This window comes from Alligator sinensis, unplaced genomic scaffold, assembly GCF_000455745.1.
Source record: "Alligator sinensis unplaced genomic scaffold, ASM45574v1 scaffold246_1, whole genome shotgun sequence".
Lineage (NCBI taxonomy): Eukaryota > Metazoa > Chordata > Crocodylia > Alligatoridae > Alligator > Alligator sinensis.
Window position 1 is genome coordinate 389414 of NW_005842367.1, and position 16542 is coordinate 405955.

General features: G+C 38.8%; 1 protein-coding gene across 1 annotated transcript in view; it reads left to right on the forward strand.

Annotated features, from left to right (window-relative positions):
* Positions 1-16542, forward strand: part of PDS5A (PDS5 cohesin associated factor A) — a 131637-nt gene that overhangs the window by 48925 nt on the left and 66170 nt on the right. Inside the window, exons 6-11 of the mRNA XM_025210675.1 lie at positions 6642-6722; positions 8309-8449; positions 9138-9253; positions 9698-9792; positions 11618-11763; positions 13325-13476. Coding sequence (XP_025066460.1) covers positions 6642-6722; positions 8309-8449; positions 9138-9253; positions 9698-9792; positions 11618-11763; positions 13325-13476 — 731 coding nt within the window. The remainder of the gene's footprint in view (positions 1-6641; positions 6723-8308; positions 8450-9137; positions 9254-9697; positions 9793-11617; positions 11764-13324; positions 13477-16542) is intronic.

The window sequence follows — 16542 nt, forward strand, 5'->3', positions numbered from 1 at the left end:
CAGCCAGCGCTCCCCACTTAAGTGAGGGGCAGGGGGAGCAGGTAGATGCCCCAGTGTCCCCCCTTGCGAGTGCAAGCCAGGAGAAGTGCCACTGGCACTTCCAGTTGCCCCACTCATGCTTCCGAATCGGCGCAGTTGGCCTCAGGGGATTGCCCATGCCAATATTTAAGAAAGGGAAGAAAGGAGGATCCAAGGAACTACAGATCAATCAGCCTCATCTCGGTCCCCAGAAAAATCATGGAGCAGGTCCTCAAGGAATCTATTTCTAAGCACTTGGAAAAGACAGTGATCAGGAACAATCGGCATGGATTCCCCAAGGGCAAGTCATGCCTGACCAACCTGATTGCCTGCCTTCTATGATGAGATGACCGGCTTTGTGGATGTGGGGAAAGCAGCGGATGTGATTTTACCTGTTCATATTATGGAACAGACTATGTGATTACACAAAAATATTCCTGAAAGCTGTTCTGTAAAATATGAAAGCCATTACATGCAAGGGTCTTTAGGAATATGTATACCATTTTCAAAGCAGGTGACCCTTTCCTGTGCCATCCTGAGGACTTCCAGGAATATATACCGTTTCCAGTGCAAATGACCCATTTTTATGCCACCCTCTGAACAGGTTCTGTGAACCAAGCGCTTCATAGAATATACCAGTTTTTGACATAAATGATGCATCTACACATGAAATTAACACAATGCAATAAACTCTAGAGTAGTTAGAGCTGGAGTCAGTTGCTCCCAGGTACGATATCTGTACCTGCATCCAAGACAGCAGCAGTTTGAGCTGGGGCAGAGCAGCCCCAGGCTGGCAGCAGGCTTGAGGGGTCAGCCCAAGGTTCCAGGTGGCAACAGCAGGTGGCAGAAGGACTGGATGGGACACAAGAATGCTGAAGCGCAGAGCTCTGTGGCGGGCAGCCCCCGCACTTTAGCACCCTTGTGCCCCAGCCAACCCCCATCACTGCCTATATGTGCGTTTCATCGCACTTAATGACTGCAGTAAGATACAGGTACTCCTCACTTAACATTACTTCACTGATGACATTATTACATTGCTGATCTATTGGAGAACATACTTGTTTAAAGTTGTGCAATGTTTGGTTATAAAGTTTGGCTACTGCCTGCTAGTAGGTAACTACTGTGATGTAATTGGATTCGCCTAATCGTTTCGCTTAAAGTCACATATTTCAAGAATGTAACTACGACATTAAGGGAGGAGTAGCTGTAGTGCTGTCTCCAGCAGTACTATCTTACAGCCAAGTTAGTTAATTTACTGTGCCCTAATACTGGTGCATATGTAGATAGTGACGCTTTACTGCAGAGCTAAGTGTCCGCTCTAAAATGTGCCTGTAGATGCATCCACAGTTCAAGAGTCCAGCTGAATTATCTTTAAAGATCAACCTCTCCCAACCCTTCTTTTGATTTCTGTCTACACTGTTAACAGAAGCTTTGTCTTTGTTTTGAACACCAGTCCACAATTATCAAAAGTTATGTTGTCCTATTCAAGGGATTCCCATCCTCTCCATACCTCTCTGTACCTGTTATGGTTACTTCTCACAAATCTATGCAGAAACAATAAGTAGGCCCCTTTTTCTAACTGGGTATGGTTGAGGAAGTCTCTCTCAAATTCAGAGACAAAAGATTTTATTCTTATTATTCCTTAATCCCAAAACAGAAGGGGAGATGAAACTTTATCTTTGTTCTACATCACTGTAACATCTTCATACATCAGATTAAAGTCCATGTGGTCATTCTTGCCTCCCTAATTCTTTCCCTCAATTCCATAGATTAGTTTGGGTCTCTTGACCTTCTGAAATCCATACTTACATCTCAGTATCATTCAGTATAGAGAAGTTCCTGTTAATGACCTTGGATTACTAATACAGCTCTTTTGCCTCTCCGCTAGTAGTTCTGAGGGTTGTACCTGTGTGCCTACATATTTGAGTACATAAGAAAAAAATGGAGGATTAGACCAAAATAAATCTCAAGAGGTTCAATAAGGACAAGTGCAAAGTCCTGCACTAAGGACAAAACAATCCCATGTACCAGTACAGGCTTGAGATTGAATAGCTAAGCAGCAGCTGTGCAGAAAAGGACTGGGGGGTTACAGTGCACAATATGATCAACATGAACCAACAATGTGCCCTTGTGAAGGAAGCTAATGGCATACTGGGCTGCATTAGTAGGGGCATTGCCAGCAGATCGAGGAAAATGATTCTTCCAGCCTATTTGGCACTGGTTGGTGAGGCCATACACATATGGAGTAATGTGTCCAGTTTTGGGCCCCCCACTACAGAAAGGATGCAGACAAATTGGAGAGAGTGCAGCAAAAATGGTGAGGGGGCTAGGCCACATGACTTCTCAGAAGAGGCTGAGGGAACTGGGCTTATTTAGTTTGGTTCCAATTTGGCACAAGGGTACCTCTCTGATGAGGTAAAAAGCTTATCTCAGGCCCCTCTTTTCTTTGTCTTACTGCACTCTTCCCCCTCCACACACTTGTGAGAACCTGCCCAAGGTCACTGGGTATGTTTTGGTATACTTAATGCATCATGCTGTGGTTCACACGAGCTCCCTGCATAGGTGGTTGGGATTAGTACATCTGCCAAAGAGACACATAGTGGATCAGGTAATCATTGCCCTTTTAGATGTCCTCTCCTTTTTTCAGCTGCTGAAAGGCCCAACCCAGATATGCAGCAGAAATTATACTCACAGAAGCCTCTGTTGTGGGGCAGCCCATTTAGATCTGCTGGAAGTTTACAGGAGATGATTTTCCAAGAGAATCCTGAACAAAAACATTTGGGAACATAAGGTTGTTGCAAAGAGATATAAGGCTTTCCCATCCATGGGTCTGATGATAGAAACACTTGTAGACAGTATCAAATCAATGCACTCAGTCAACTGACAAGTAGGAACCAGGACATTCTTCCCATTGTCAAGTTGAACATGTTGTTTGAGCAGGAAATGTTAGCAAAAACTGAAAATTATTAGAGAATATTTACCTGGATACCCAAAACATGATCTTGTAGATTTCAGTAGTGACAAGAAGCCACTGCTGTTTAAAGCAGCAGAAGCACTAGTAAAAAGCACAAGGATTGATCCTCTAAGAAAAATATGCACTTTTCCTTGATTAAAAATGAAACGCTACTATAATATATAGGTATCAGTTGAACACAATGTTTTATTGATATATTTAAAAATTTTAAGGAATTTGGAAGTGCCTCAATCATTATAATAAAATAAATTGTAAATACCTATATATTTTGGTATTTGATTTTAGTTTTTTTATCACGGAAACTCAGAGCTCCCCATGCCTCCTTTACTCGCCAAGATGCAGGTCCAGTTGTGGCTGTCCTCTCTGCTGCTTTGTGGCATTGAACAGCCCTGATATGCCAGTACCCCGCCCTTGGCCATGCCGTTGCCCCTCACTCCCAAGCCACAGCCCCCCCAGCTGTGCGGGTGCCCCTCACTTCTGACCCACAACTCTTCCCCCCACCTTTTGCCAGGACTATGGGATCCAGTGGCTGTGTTCTTCCCACGCCTTGCCCCGTGGGCATCAGTCGCAGCCAGCCAGCAGCACCCAAGCCCCAGTTGCCATAGATGGAGCGGAGGGAGGAGCATGGAGACGCTCTCCCCACCCCCTGGCTATGGGTGGCACAGCCTGAGCAGAGCTGCTGGGGGAAAGTTGTGGGATGCCTGCTGCAGGGCTTTGGGCTCCTCCCCCTGCTGCCCTCTTTCTGGGGGTCTCCACAGCCCAGTGGGCAGGACCCAGAGTGGGGCAGTGAGACTTGTTGCTGCTTCTGGGACCGCTGGACTAGCTGCATTACCAGCAGCCTGAGGAATAACAAACTGGGGGAGGCCATGCTGCGCTCACCTCCTCCAGCTGCTCATGTTGGGCTGCGGCTCTACCCAGCTACTGCTGCTGCCCTTGTTGCCCCCCATCCCACTTCCCCTCTCCTCCAGTTGGTTGGTGGCAGGAGGAATCATAGAAAATTAGGGTTGGAAGGGACCTCAGAAGGTCATCTAGTCCAACCCCCTGCTCAAAGCAGGACCATTCCCAACTAGATCGTTCCAGCCAGAGCTTTGTTGAGCCAGGCCTTAAAAACCTCCAAAGATAGATGTTTTTGGGTTACCTAGATACCTCTCTAAGTAACCCATTCCAGTGTTTCACCACCCTCCTAGTGAGAGAGTTTTTCCTAATATCCAACCTAAACTTCCCTTGCTGCAACTTGAGACTACTGCTCCTTGTTTTGGCATCTGCATCACTGAGAGCAGTCTAGCTCCACCTTCTTTAGAACCACCCTTCTGGTAGTTAAAGGTTGTTATCAAATCCCCCCTCAGTCTCCTCTTCTCCAGACTTGCCCTTGGGGAATCTATGTTGACTGTTCCTGATCTCAACCTTCCAAGTGCTTAGCAATGGAGTTCTTGAGGATTGATGTGAGGTTGACTGGTCTGTAGTTTCCTGAATCCTCCTCCTTCCCTTAAAGCTGGGCACTATTTGCCCTTTTCTAATTGTCTGGGACCTTCCCTGATCACCAGAAGTTTTCAGATAATGGCCAATAGCTCTGCAGTCATACCAGCCAGTCTAACATTGAGAACTGCCTTGTCTGATTCCACTGGGCCTGGGTAGTGGTTGGAAGCAGTATTATGAGCATTATGACTTCTCTACAAAGAAAAGCAGTCTAGACCAGTGGGAGCCTACTCTTCACAGGGAAATTACATATAATAGATGTGTGCAGGATTTCATATTATTCTTTTGACAGGACAGAATTGTTCATTTCCACCCATCTATTCAGAGCCATAGATCAGGCCATCTTTTCACAGAGGATGTCAAAATGATTAACACAATGTTTGTCACTGTGTTACCAGTTGGTTGGCATGCCTTTCCCACTTACGTCCATAAGAACATAAGACATGCTATATTGGGTCAAATCAATGATCCATTTAGCTGAGTATCCTCTCTCTGACAGTGGCAGGAGCAGATGTTTTCAAGGTAGATCATTGAACTGGGCATATTTCTGTCTTCTGGTCATTACTGTCCCCGGCATCCAACATCTTTGTTTAGAGATGACAGAAGAAGCATCTTTTGACTGTTCTGTTTAATAGCTATCAATAGATAATCCATGAATTTATCTAGTCCCTTTTTTAATCTGGTTATACTATATGCCTTTACAACCTCCTGTGGTAAATACATGCTGCATAAAATTGTCCCTTGCTAGTTCCAATCCTGTTCCATACTGTTTTTAGTGGGTCCTCTCTAGCTGTGTTATTCTGAGACTTGGTGAATAACAGTTCCCTAATCACTTTGTCCACACTCTTCGTGATTTCGTAGATCTCTATCATATCCCCCTCGGGTTTCTCCTTTCCAAACTGAAAAGTGTTTTTAGTCTCTTCTGGCATGGAAATTGCTCCATATTGCTGATCATTTTGACTGCCCCGTTCTATACCTTTTCTAAACTGGCTACATTCTTTTTGAGATGCAGAGACCAGAACTACACATAGTATTCAAGGTGTGGGTGCACCATTTGTATAGTACCATGATGGTGGTATTGATTTGTGTAGTAGCATGTGATGTTTTCAATCTTAGTGATGGGCATCATTTTATTAGCTTTTTGGTCACTGCTGCATATTTTGAGCTGAAGTTTTTAAAGAACTGTCTACATTGACTCCAAGGTCTCTTTCTTGAGTCATAACAGCTTGTACAGAACCCAGCATATGTGTGCTTTTTCCCTGTGTGCATTCCCTTGCAGTCATCAACATTTGAAGTTTATCTGCCATTTTTTTTGCCCACTCACTTATTTTGGTGAGATCTGTTCTTCAGCTACTCTCCATTATCTTGGGATTTGACTAACTGAAATAATTTGGTATCATCTGCAAACTTGGAGATTTCACTGTGCATCCTCTTTTCCAGATCACTGATGAAAATGGTGAACAAAATTGGGCCTAGCACATATCTCTGTGAGACTCCACTTTTCACTTCCTTCCATTTAACACTACCCTTTATTTGCTTCCTTTAACCAGCTCTTGATCTATGAAAGAACCTCCTCTCCAGCCCTGTGACAGTCAGTTTTATGAAAAGCCTATGGTGAAGGGACCCCATCAAAAGCTTTTTGAAAATCCAAATACATTATGAGGGGGGTCTTGCAAAAGACACTGAAGTTAATAAAAACTTTAAAAAATACATAAAAAACAGGAAGCCAACAAGTTAATTGATGGGACCATTAGATACTCAAAGCATAAAAGATACACTCGAGAATGATTCTACTTTGAGCAGGGTGCTGGACTAGATGAACTCATGAGGTCCCTTCCAGCCCTACTCTCGATTCTCCTAATTTAAAAAAAATAAAATAACATAAAACATACATTAGTAACAATTATATTAAGTAAATGAACATGATGGTCTTAATGACATGTGTTGGATGTGAAACTTCTGGTTAAATTCTACTTTGAAATGTCTGAAAAGCTAGATTTTAGCATAATGACTCTAGAGCTAATTAATATGTTAGAGCTTTTATTTTGAAATATTGTATATTATAAAGTTGAATTTTATAAGAACTCTTTGAAGAACTATTCTGTAGGGGGCATGAAATCACTTTCAAAGCAAATTTCATACTTTTTAATATGACTTTTCCTTTTTATTTCAGAACCTTAATAAACAAGCATTTGATCTTGCAAAAGTCCTACTGAAAAGGACAGTCCAGACCATTGAACCGTGCATTGCTAATGTATGTAATGGAAATGTTAATATATCCTTTTGTGACTGTGTATGCTTTAGGTACCTACTAGCTGCATGTTCACAGTCTTTATCTATTGCTAGATTTTCTTTTGTAGTTTGGTTGAAGGAAACACATTAATAACTTTTGTAATATAATCCCCCAAATTATCCATTTTATCCCAAAGTTAAACAGCCAAACCCATGTTGTGATAAGAAGCTTGTCTTCTGGGGATATTGATCATTCAGAACACAAGAGCTATGAACACTCCACATATTTGAAAATATGACTTCTTTATTTCTTGCCTATAGGCAGTAGGTTTAAATTTAAGCTATAGGCGTAAATTGAAAAAGCTAAAATAAGTGGCTTCACTTATTTTATTTATATCTTAATCGTGTTCTGCTTAGAGCTATCTAGAGGTTTGTTTTTCACATTGATGAAAGGTAATTCATTTGTTATATATCAACAATAAGATATTGAGATATTGATATTATTTCAGTAAAGAATGCTGGGAAGTGTTTGGTTTAGTTGGCCATAATATTCCTCTGTTGTTTCTGAAGGAGGTGGTGGTGGTAGTAGCAGTAACATTTTTCAGGTACATACTAGCACTTGCATTTGTCTCTCATTTGTAAATACCCATTAATCCTTTAGCAGCCATATGGGTATTGTCCCAATTAAAAAAAATATGGAAATCAGATTCAGAAAAATAAGTTTTGGTTTAACTTTTCTGATTAGATAATGGTTTAGTTTAAAATAGACCCTGTTTAGTTTGTGTTTAATAAAGATATATGAACAGCATGGCCATTCCCAAATAATCAGAAACCCTGAGAATGACTTTGAAATGCAAAAAAAAAAAAAAAAAAAAGGGGGTGGGGTTCATTTCTCTTCTGTGTTTTAGTCTGAAGGTTTAAAAATATCAGCTCAGTAATAGGGAGGACTAGAAAATTTCTTTAAAAAAATTAAATTCTTAAATAATCTCCTAACCTTAGGGGTGTGGGGTAGGACTCTTTAAACAAAAATATACCCAAGACACACAAGTACAATTATAAGTATTCATACTGTGTTGTTCTTTAAAACTGAGCAGAAGTTGATAGTCCTTTGGCTTTTTCACTTTTTCAGTACATGGTAAACTGTAGTAATTGGATTAATTTTGCTTGCTTGCTTGCTTGCTTGCTAGTTAGAGAGCAAAAAAATTGACTCAACCAGGTATTTGCTTAACCTTTTTTAAATGAAATTTTGATGGATGGTTATTCATTTTTAGTTTGTCATTCTTTTGCTACATGTTGATTACTGTTGTTGCTACTGTTATTAGTAGGAATGGTTTTCCTGTTTTATTTTAGATATTTTCATTTTTCAAAACAATTTCATTTGCCTTAAGTCATGAATTCTAAAAGGTATTTGACTTTTTTTAGATTTTCTGGAACAAAAAATGTAGTACTGCAGGGAGAACACCCATTTGTCTAAGGAGTGTAATGATGGTCCTTATCTGTTGGAATTAATGTGTAAAGTAACTTAAAAGCAGAATACATTTTTAAAAAATTCAGTACTTGCATTGATGGGGAAAAATCTTGTGACAAGTACAGTGTTTTGTGTTCTAGTTTTTTAATCAGGTTCTGGTACTTGGAAAACCTTCAGTAAGTGATTTGTCGGAGCATGTATTTGATTTGATACAAGAGCTTTTCGCTATAGATCCTCACTTACTACTCTCCGTCATGCCACAGCTTGAATTCAAACTGAAGGTAGGATACAATGTAGTTCTTGAAAACATCCTTCAGTTTCAGGTAACCTGAAACCACTTTCATACTTTATAACTACACTTTGATGATGCTTTTGTTTGCAGATTTGTGTAGTCTATCAAAAATTTTGTACTTGAGCAATACTAGCCTGAAAAAAGTGCTCTAAAAATGGGATATAAAATCTTTCTCTCTTGCTCTGTAATCATTATCAGCCAGTTTGTCTCATTTTTAAAGTGAGGAGGATGCCTGAGTTCCTTACTAAATTGGGGGCTTTCAAGTACTAATATTAGTATTAATATTAATACTAATATTAATTTACATAAGCCTTTTATACTAGCTATGTAATTAAAGGATATATTTAAAAATATATAGCTTCCAACTACATGGTAAACAGATACTTGTCAGTTACTACTACTTTTTGCATTGTTTCCATCTTCATAAAGTACAAAATACTTAAGTGATATTAACAATGCATATAAATTAATTTCTATATGTGATCTTATGTAACAGGAAATTGAAAGAGTTGGGAGGTTTCAGATATTGTTTTACATTTAAAATTAATATTTTAATATAACTTGTTGGGGGGGAGAAAGAGGAATTCTGTAACATAAGAATACAAACAAGATGGTATAGCATCCTTTACAGTTGCTGTTGGGTGGATAATGACTGAGAATTTCTCTTTCATTTTTAGAGTAATGATGGAGAAGAGCGTTTGGCTGTTGTTCGACTTCTGGCTAAACTGTTCGGTTCTAAAGATTCTGATCTAGCCACGCAAAATCGTCCTCTATGGCAGTGCTTTCTCGGACGGTGAGAAAATACTCAAACAGATTTACAAGCTTTCATTCTTTACCAGTGTTACATGCTCAGAGTAATCTTAATAAGCAATGCTGCATTCCAGCATTTTGTATTTTCAGTACCTATAGTTATTTCAGTACCTTTTTATTAAGATGGCAATAATAATATTATTAATAATAATATATCTTCTATCATTGCCATCTTAATAAGATGGCAGTACCAAATGGTTTGGATTTCCTAAAAGTATTATTGCAATCTTTAATTTTTTTGTTGCTGTTGTCATATTTGTTCTAATAGGGAAGGACGTTGATAAAAATTATAGTCTTTGTATTCATTACTATTATTTTGCTTTCTAAAACTGTTTTAATAGAATTGAAACATAGTCTCAACATATTTATTCAATTATGTTATTTGCAAAGATGATTTATTAACGTTAATCATTTTGTGTCCCTCTAGATTCAATGATATTCATGTTCCAGTGAGATTAGAAAGTGTGAAATTTGCCAGTCATTGTTTAATGAACCATCCAGATTTAGCAAAAGACCTCACTGGTAAGATGCCTAAATTACATTTTGGACTAATCTGGGATGGAGGTATAGGGAAGATGATAATTGTTTAATGTACATAGTAATATAATTCTAAGCGGTATTAAAACCAAGTTTGCCAGTATTTGGTGGAGGACTTGGTTAAGGTACATTTTCCTACATAAGGCAAGAGCCTGGAATAGATTTTCATGACAGCCTGATAGGAAAAAAAAATGTTATCTGCATTATTGACAATATTATATGCATTATTAGTTTATTACAATAATTTCAAATTATGATAAAGTATTTGGTTTAGCTGAGATGGTTATCTATTAAATATGCAGAACAGTATTTTCAAAAATACTCACTGTATCCTAACTCTGCTTCATTTAGTTTCCCACCCATGCTGATTCTAGAACACGTAATTTCTACGTCCAGTGTCATGATCAGTTTTAAAATGGTAAATTTAAGAAGTAAGAAAGAGAGAAAACAAAGGCACAAGCTTTGTTTTTAAACCATAACCTTATGGTATGTGCTGAGCCTATAGTTAGTTTTTCTTTCAGGGATGATTACCTAGTAGGAATTGAGTGCTCAGTGTCACTGAAAGCTAAGTTGTGTATCTGTAAACATTTATCCTGAATCAGACATTTGTCTCATTGCTGAAGATGAATGAGCAGACTTTTCATAAAACAAATGACTGAGTCTAGAATATCCTTTTTCCAAAAAAAAAAACTTTCAAAATTTACATAGTGTGAAATAAGGCATTATTAATTCTCCGTTTGTGTACCAAATATTGTGGAATACCTGAAAAATACTAGCTGTGACTCTTTACTTACTATTGATGATGCTCCAACCTTAGTTGGGTCACATTTTGCTGTTAGCATATCTAGCAGATCTCTCCTCAATAATATTAATTTGAAAAAATAATTTCAAATAATATGTCATGATAGAAAATAGCTGGACCTTGTGCTGTAATTACTGAAATTGATATTTTATGATTACAGAGATGTCTGTCATGACTCCATATTGAAGGTTGGACTAAGATTTACTGTTAACGTAAAATTAAATCTTAAATTTCCATTACTGTTACTCCAGATTTTTATAAAGAAAGATTAAAGAGGTTAATGGTTTAGAACTCGAACTTTCACCTTGGAAAGTTTTCTGATTCAGTGCTGTAATTTATATGTGCGCAAGGATTTCTAATTCTAGTTCAGTTATTAAAATGCTTAATTTTCAGTGATACATATTAATATTTACAATGTAAAGAAATTGCATTATGGCTATAATAAAATACTTGGTAAAATAATCCACAATTAAGAAATCATAGAACAATGTGTTACAAACATTATGAGCTGAAATACTGAGAAACAATGAGTTGAGTTACAGCCTGTTGGAATATTCTTCTTTTTTGATTCGGGCTAACCTTTAATGTTTTCCTGTTTTTAATTTAGTTTTTTTTATATTGTAAACATCTTCACAATCTGGGAACGTATCTGTTTTATGCAATGGTGAACATGCCCCTGGCACTTACTATATCATTTTAACAATAAATTTCAACCAATTAGATTTTACTTGATATTTTTTTTTGAGAAATGGAGTTATAAAGAAAACTGTGCAGCTATAAACAAAGACTTACAGTTACAAACAATATAACTTTAATCATTTAATATACAAAGTGCCAGGAAAATAGATGTTCCTAATATGCATTTAGTAGATACCATAGTATAGTTGTGGTACTTTTGTCTGTCATTTAATTGATTAATTTTCCTAATGCATTGTCATATCTTGTATATATACAACAAAGACACTTGAATATACCATTCATAACAGGTGATTTTTTTCATTGTAACAGAGTACTTGAAGGTTAGATCTCATGACCCAGAAGAAGCTATTCGACATGATGTCATTGTTACAATTATAACTGCTGGCAAGAGAGACCTGTCGTTAGTCAATGACCAGCTACTTGGCTTTGTAAGGGAGAGAACACTAGACAAACGGGTAAGATCTTATACTGGTTTTCCATAATAATCCACTTTTAAATGCAACTAGTAAGTTAAAAAAATGGTAAAAGAATGGAACCTTCTATCCTATGGATCTGTGTTACAATTTTAATTAGCAAGGGCCCACAACATTTTACAAGCTGCAGGCAAGAACAATGGAGCCCCAGTCCAAAGTGGGCCAGGTGGCTTTCATTGTGTGTGAGTGGTAGGGAGATTATATGTGGAACATCTTTGTGGCTTGTTTTGACATGTTATGATCCTTTAAATTGGTTAAACCTGTGGCATATTACCATTTATCTTATGGTTAACACATTTTTCGTGTGATAAATGTAACTTCCGCCAGGGATTTAAAGAGATTAAATACTTGTACCACATGATTGTTAGTACTTTTAGTTATATTAATAGAATAAGCAAATATAAGAATGGTCAGTTGTTTTACTACAGAGTATAAACCAACAGCTAGCTTAGATGCAGAAAAAAATCTCAGTGTGAATTGGACAATCAGCAAGATACATAAGATAATAAGAAAGTAGGGCTGGAAGGGACTTCACAGGGCAATGTAGTCCAACCCCCTGCTTGAGGCATCATCTCTGACTAAACCATTCCAGCCAAGTGTCTGTCTCCTGTGTTCTTAAAAACTTCCAAGGATGGAGATTCCACAATTTATGTTCCAATGCTTGACAGCCCTCAGAGTCCTCCTAATCTCCTACCTAAATTGCCTCTGCTGAAGCTTGAGGCTATTGCTTGTAGTCCTGTCGCCTATGGCCACAGAGAAATGCCCATCTCCATCTTCCCTGTATAACCTTTCAGGTATTTGAAGATTTATCAAATCTCCACTCAGTCTTCTCTTCTCTATACTAAATAACCCTAGTACTTTCAGCCTTTCTTCATAAGCCTTGCCTCTCAGGCCCATAGTCATTTTTGTTGTTCTGCACTAGACTTTTCAAACTGTCCACGTCCTTCTTGAAGCATGAGACCTAAAACTGAACACCAGTACTCCAGGTGAGGCCTCACCAGTACTGAATAAAGAGGAAGAATTACTCCCCTTGATTATTTTCAAGTAACACTCCTGGTAATACAGCTCAGTATGCTGCTAGTTGTTTTTGCAGTAAGAGGACACTGTTGGCTCATATTCAGACTATGGTCCAGTGTAACCCCCAGGTCCTTCTCTGCAGTACTGGAGCCTAGCCAGTCATTCCCCAATCTGTATGTGGACATGCAATTATTTTGTCCAAAGTGCTGGGGTTTCCACTTGTCCTTCATGTATTTAAGGAAATAAACATGTCAGTCTCTTCTGATATGGCTGCTCCCTTTAGACAATGTAAGAGATCTTACTGGCTCTTTCTGTTAATACTATTTTTTCACCAGTAGTGTAACTAAGGGTAGTCAAGGAGGGCACCAACCTGGGCCCCAACTTGGGGCAGATGCAGCTGAAAGATTGGCAGAAGTCACTGCTGCCCAGACTGCAAAAACTGGGCACTGCTTTTTCCTTTGGTACTTTTACTATAATATGAACATATTTGTGATAAATATTTAATGAAAACATTTTTTTTCTTAAGTGGCGGGTAAGAAAAGAAGCTATGATGGGTCTTGCGCAGCTATACAAGAAATACTGTCTTCATGCTGAGGCTGGCAAAGATGCTGCAGAGAAAGTGAGCTGGATAAAGGATAAACTTTTGCACATATATTATCAGAATAGCATTGATGACAAGTGAGTCAATTTAAGCCTTCATACATTTTTTGTATAGTGATAAGAAATATTCTGAAGAAAAGTATGTACTTATCCTCAGAATGTTATTAGACAGTACTAATGATTTTCTTGGTATTGGTGCTTCAGGTGTGGTATATAGGTCCAGAATTCATTTTTTCCTCAAGTGAATTACATGGTAGAATAGCTTGAAGTTCTTTAGAATGGTGGTTAGAGGGTAGGGACTTGCTTGCCCTTAAAATGTTGTCATGGAATTTGATCTGAAATGACAACCAACTTTCTTGCATGAATTACCTGCTGTCTAGAAATTGACAGCTTTTGCTTTTCTTACATTCAGTTTGTGTTTCCTTTAGTTGAGGTTGATTTTGCAGCCAGCCTCTAGCAATCAGCATTTCATCAGCCTTTTTCATACACCACTGTGGCACGTTTCTTTCAAAAGCTATTCAGAGTTTGACCCTTCAGAAATGAAAAAATAATAGCAGTGGCTGCTTCTTGCCATTCCTGTCTTCCCATGCCTCCTGCCCCATCAAAACATCCCTTGGCAAAGGGAAATGTTAGTTCTGGGCCTTTTACAACCTTTATTACTGTGTAAGTCTCCACTGGGATATGCAAGATGAGAGTACAGCCCAGTTTTCTGATATGGCAGGTCCATATCTCAGTCACTTTTTTATCTTGCTATTTCTTAGAAAGATTCTGCTGTATCTTGGGGCTACTCAAAAAATGCTTTCTTAGCATCTTTGATTTAGGGGCTGGTGCAGAGGGGATAAAAGCTTCTTCCTCCTGCCAATTATAATTCTTCAGATCAATAGCACATAAATGTATATTCAGATACTCATATTGAGGCTGCAGAGTCAAGCCCTGAAAAGTAAAAAGGAAATTTCAGAAAAGAAGGTCACCCATATGGAGTAAATTCTACAGAATTGCATCCTTCCAGGGACATACCTTATTCAGTGCACAACATGGATAGTTAGCTAGTGAGTGGGGAATGAATCAAAGTTACATAGCAAATGTGGCAGTTGTCTTTAATTTGCCTGCCTCATTTGGTTTACAGAAATTGGAAGTATAGTGGAATGTGAAGTGAATGAGTCAGAGAACTGAAGGAAGAGAAAGAATGGTCTCATGCTTAAAGTAGTGAAGAGAATGGAATGCTGTCCATACTTCTTTCACATACTTTTATTTGAGATGCTGAACAAATGATTTAACATTTCCCAACCTATTAGGCTTTGGCTGTTCATTCTCTGGGTGCACAACTTGAGAGACTTTGGGCTTAATTTTCACAAGGACTTGGCACTCACAATTTCTGTTGAGATCAGGGGAGGCTGTGAATTCTTAACACCTGCAGTCTTAATAACAGCAGTCTAATGTGATTTGGTGGAGTCTGAGTTCTAATCCTGACTGCTGCTGACTTCGGTTTTAAGGAAGTCACTTATTCTTTGGACAGTTTCACCATCTGTAAAATAGTGGTAATAATACGTGATTACCTCACATTATTCTTTCAAGGATTAACTACTCAAGGTCCTCACAGAGCTTTGCAGATACAGACTGCTATAAAATGCTACATTTTCTAAAAAGCACATCCTGCATGTCTCAAGTTGGCCACCTAATTCTTTAAGCATTCAGAATTAGTCTAGCTTTTTTGCAAATTTTGGCTTTTTCTTCTGTGACTCAGATGCTTTTCTATAAAAGTCTTGAGAACACTGAATTATAAAGATAAAAAAAAAATACTGAGCAGCTGCCTCTGTGCTTATATGCTATCCAGTTGGTGTACAGAATAAGACCATTTCTGCTGGGGGAGGGGGAGTGCATGTTACCCCAGCGCACACAGAAGGGGACCAGAATGAGTGTGCCTCAAGTAACCTTAACTTTTCCATCTCCTAACTTTTTAGAGCTTGATTTTGCAATTCTAAGATACTCCTTTGAGCGTTTGTCCATATGCACGTTCCACTGTTGGTATGCATGAGCCCTATGTGCTGAAGATTGGACACTTATGGCCAGCAATATCCTTATGGTGCTCATGTGCCCTGAGATTTCTCATGCTTTGCACTGAGGGCATAAAGAGAAGAGTGAACCAACTATATTTCAGCTTCTCTCAACTGGCTTTTGACTCTAAAAAGAATGTTTGGTGCCTGTTTTCAAACCACCAGGAAAACCCTGTGCTTAACCATTTAATTTGTTGTTAATTAGCCTGGCAATATATATCAGTCTTTTTTCTGTCTTGCAAACCTTTTTGGATTCAGGAGGTCCTCCTTGAAGTTGACAAGCTTCAAATATTACCCCTCTTGTGACAGGATCATATAGGCAAACTGCGGACACTCTTAATGTCTCCATTACCTGGGAGAATCCTGTATTCTAGGGAATGATTTATCTGTAAATCATTCACCCCTCGAGTCTGCATGGACAGGAAGTAAAGAGCCCCTCCTGGACAAGTCTGCAGACTTAGTGTCACATTCAGGATTCCAAGATGCCTCCTGGGAATCGGAGAATCTGAATTCAAGCCCTACAGGGTACCAAAATGCGCTTGTGTATCCCCAGTCTACCAAAACCAACACGTTCTCTCACCTAATGAGAAGATTGGCAAATTCTCCAAGAAGCATTTATCCAAAGCTTCCTTGTGCTACCTTTCCACCTAGATTTTGTGGCTCTGATCAGTTTTTGGTGAAGTCAGTCCATAATCATGGTGTTCCAAGAACCTGTAATCAAAGCATTATGCTTGAGGAGCTTTTCCCTGTGGCACCACCAAAGCTCCATCATCAGCCTCCTACTCTTATTATTCCTTTGGAGTCCTTGGCAGTAGTGGTTCTCTACCAGTGGTACTGACTCAAGAACCAGGACTGATTCAGAAGGAGGTAATACTGCTTTGTCCACATGCCACACATTAGTCTACAGCACTGGTGAGGTCTGCAGTATAAAAGGTATATTTAGCCTTCCAGAGCTTAATTTATTGCTGTTGTCTTCCTTTGTTTCCTCCAGTGTCTGGACCATGGTCTCTGTGACACTGAGTTTATCTATTGTCCGACCAGTGACACCCATGTGTATTGTCCTTGGACCACCTTATATGTTCACTCTTTC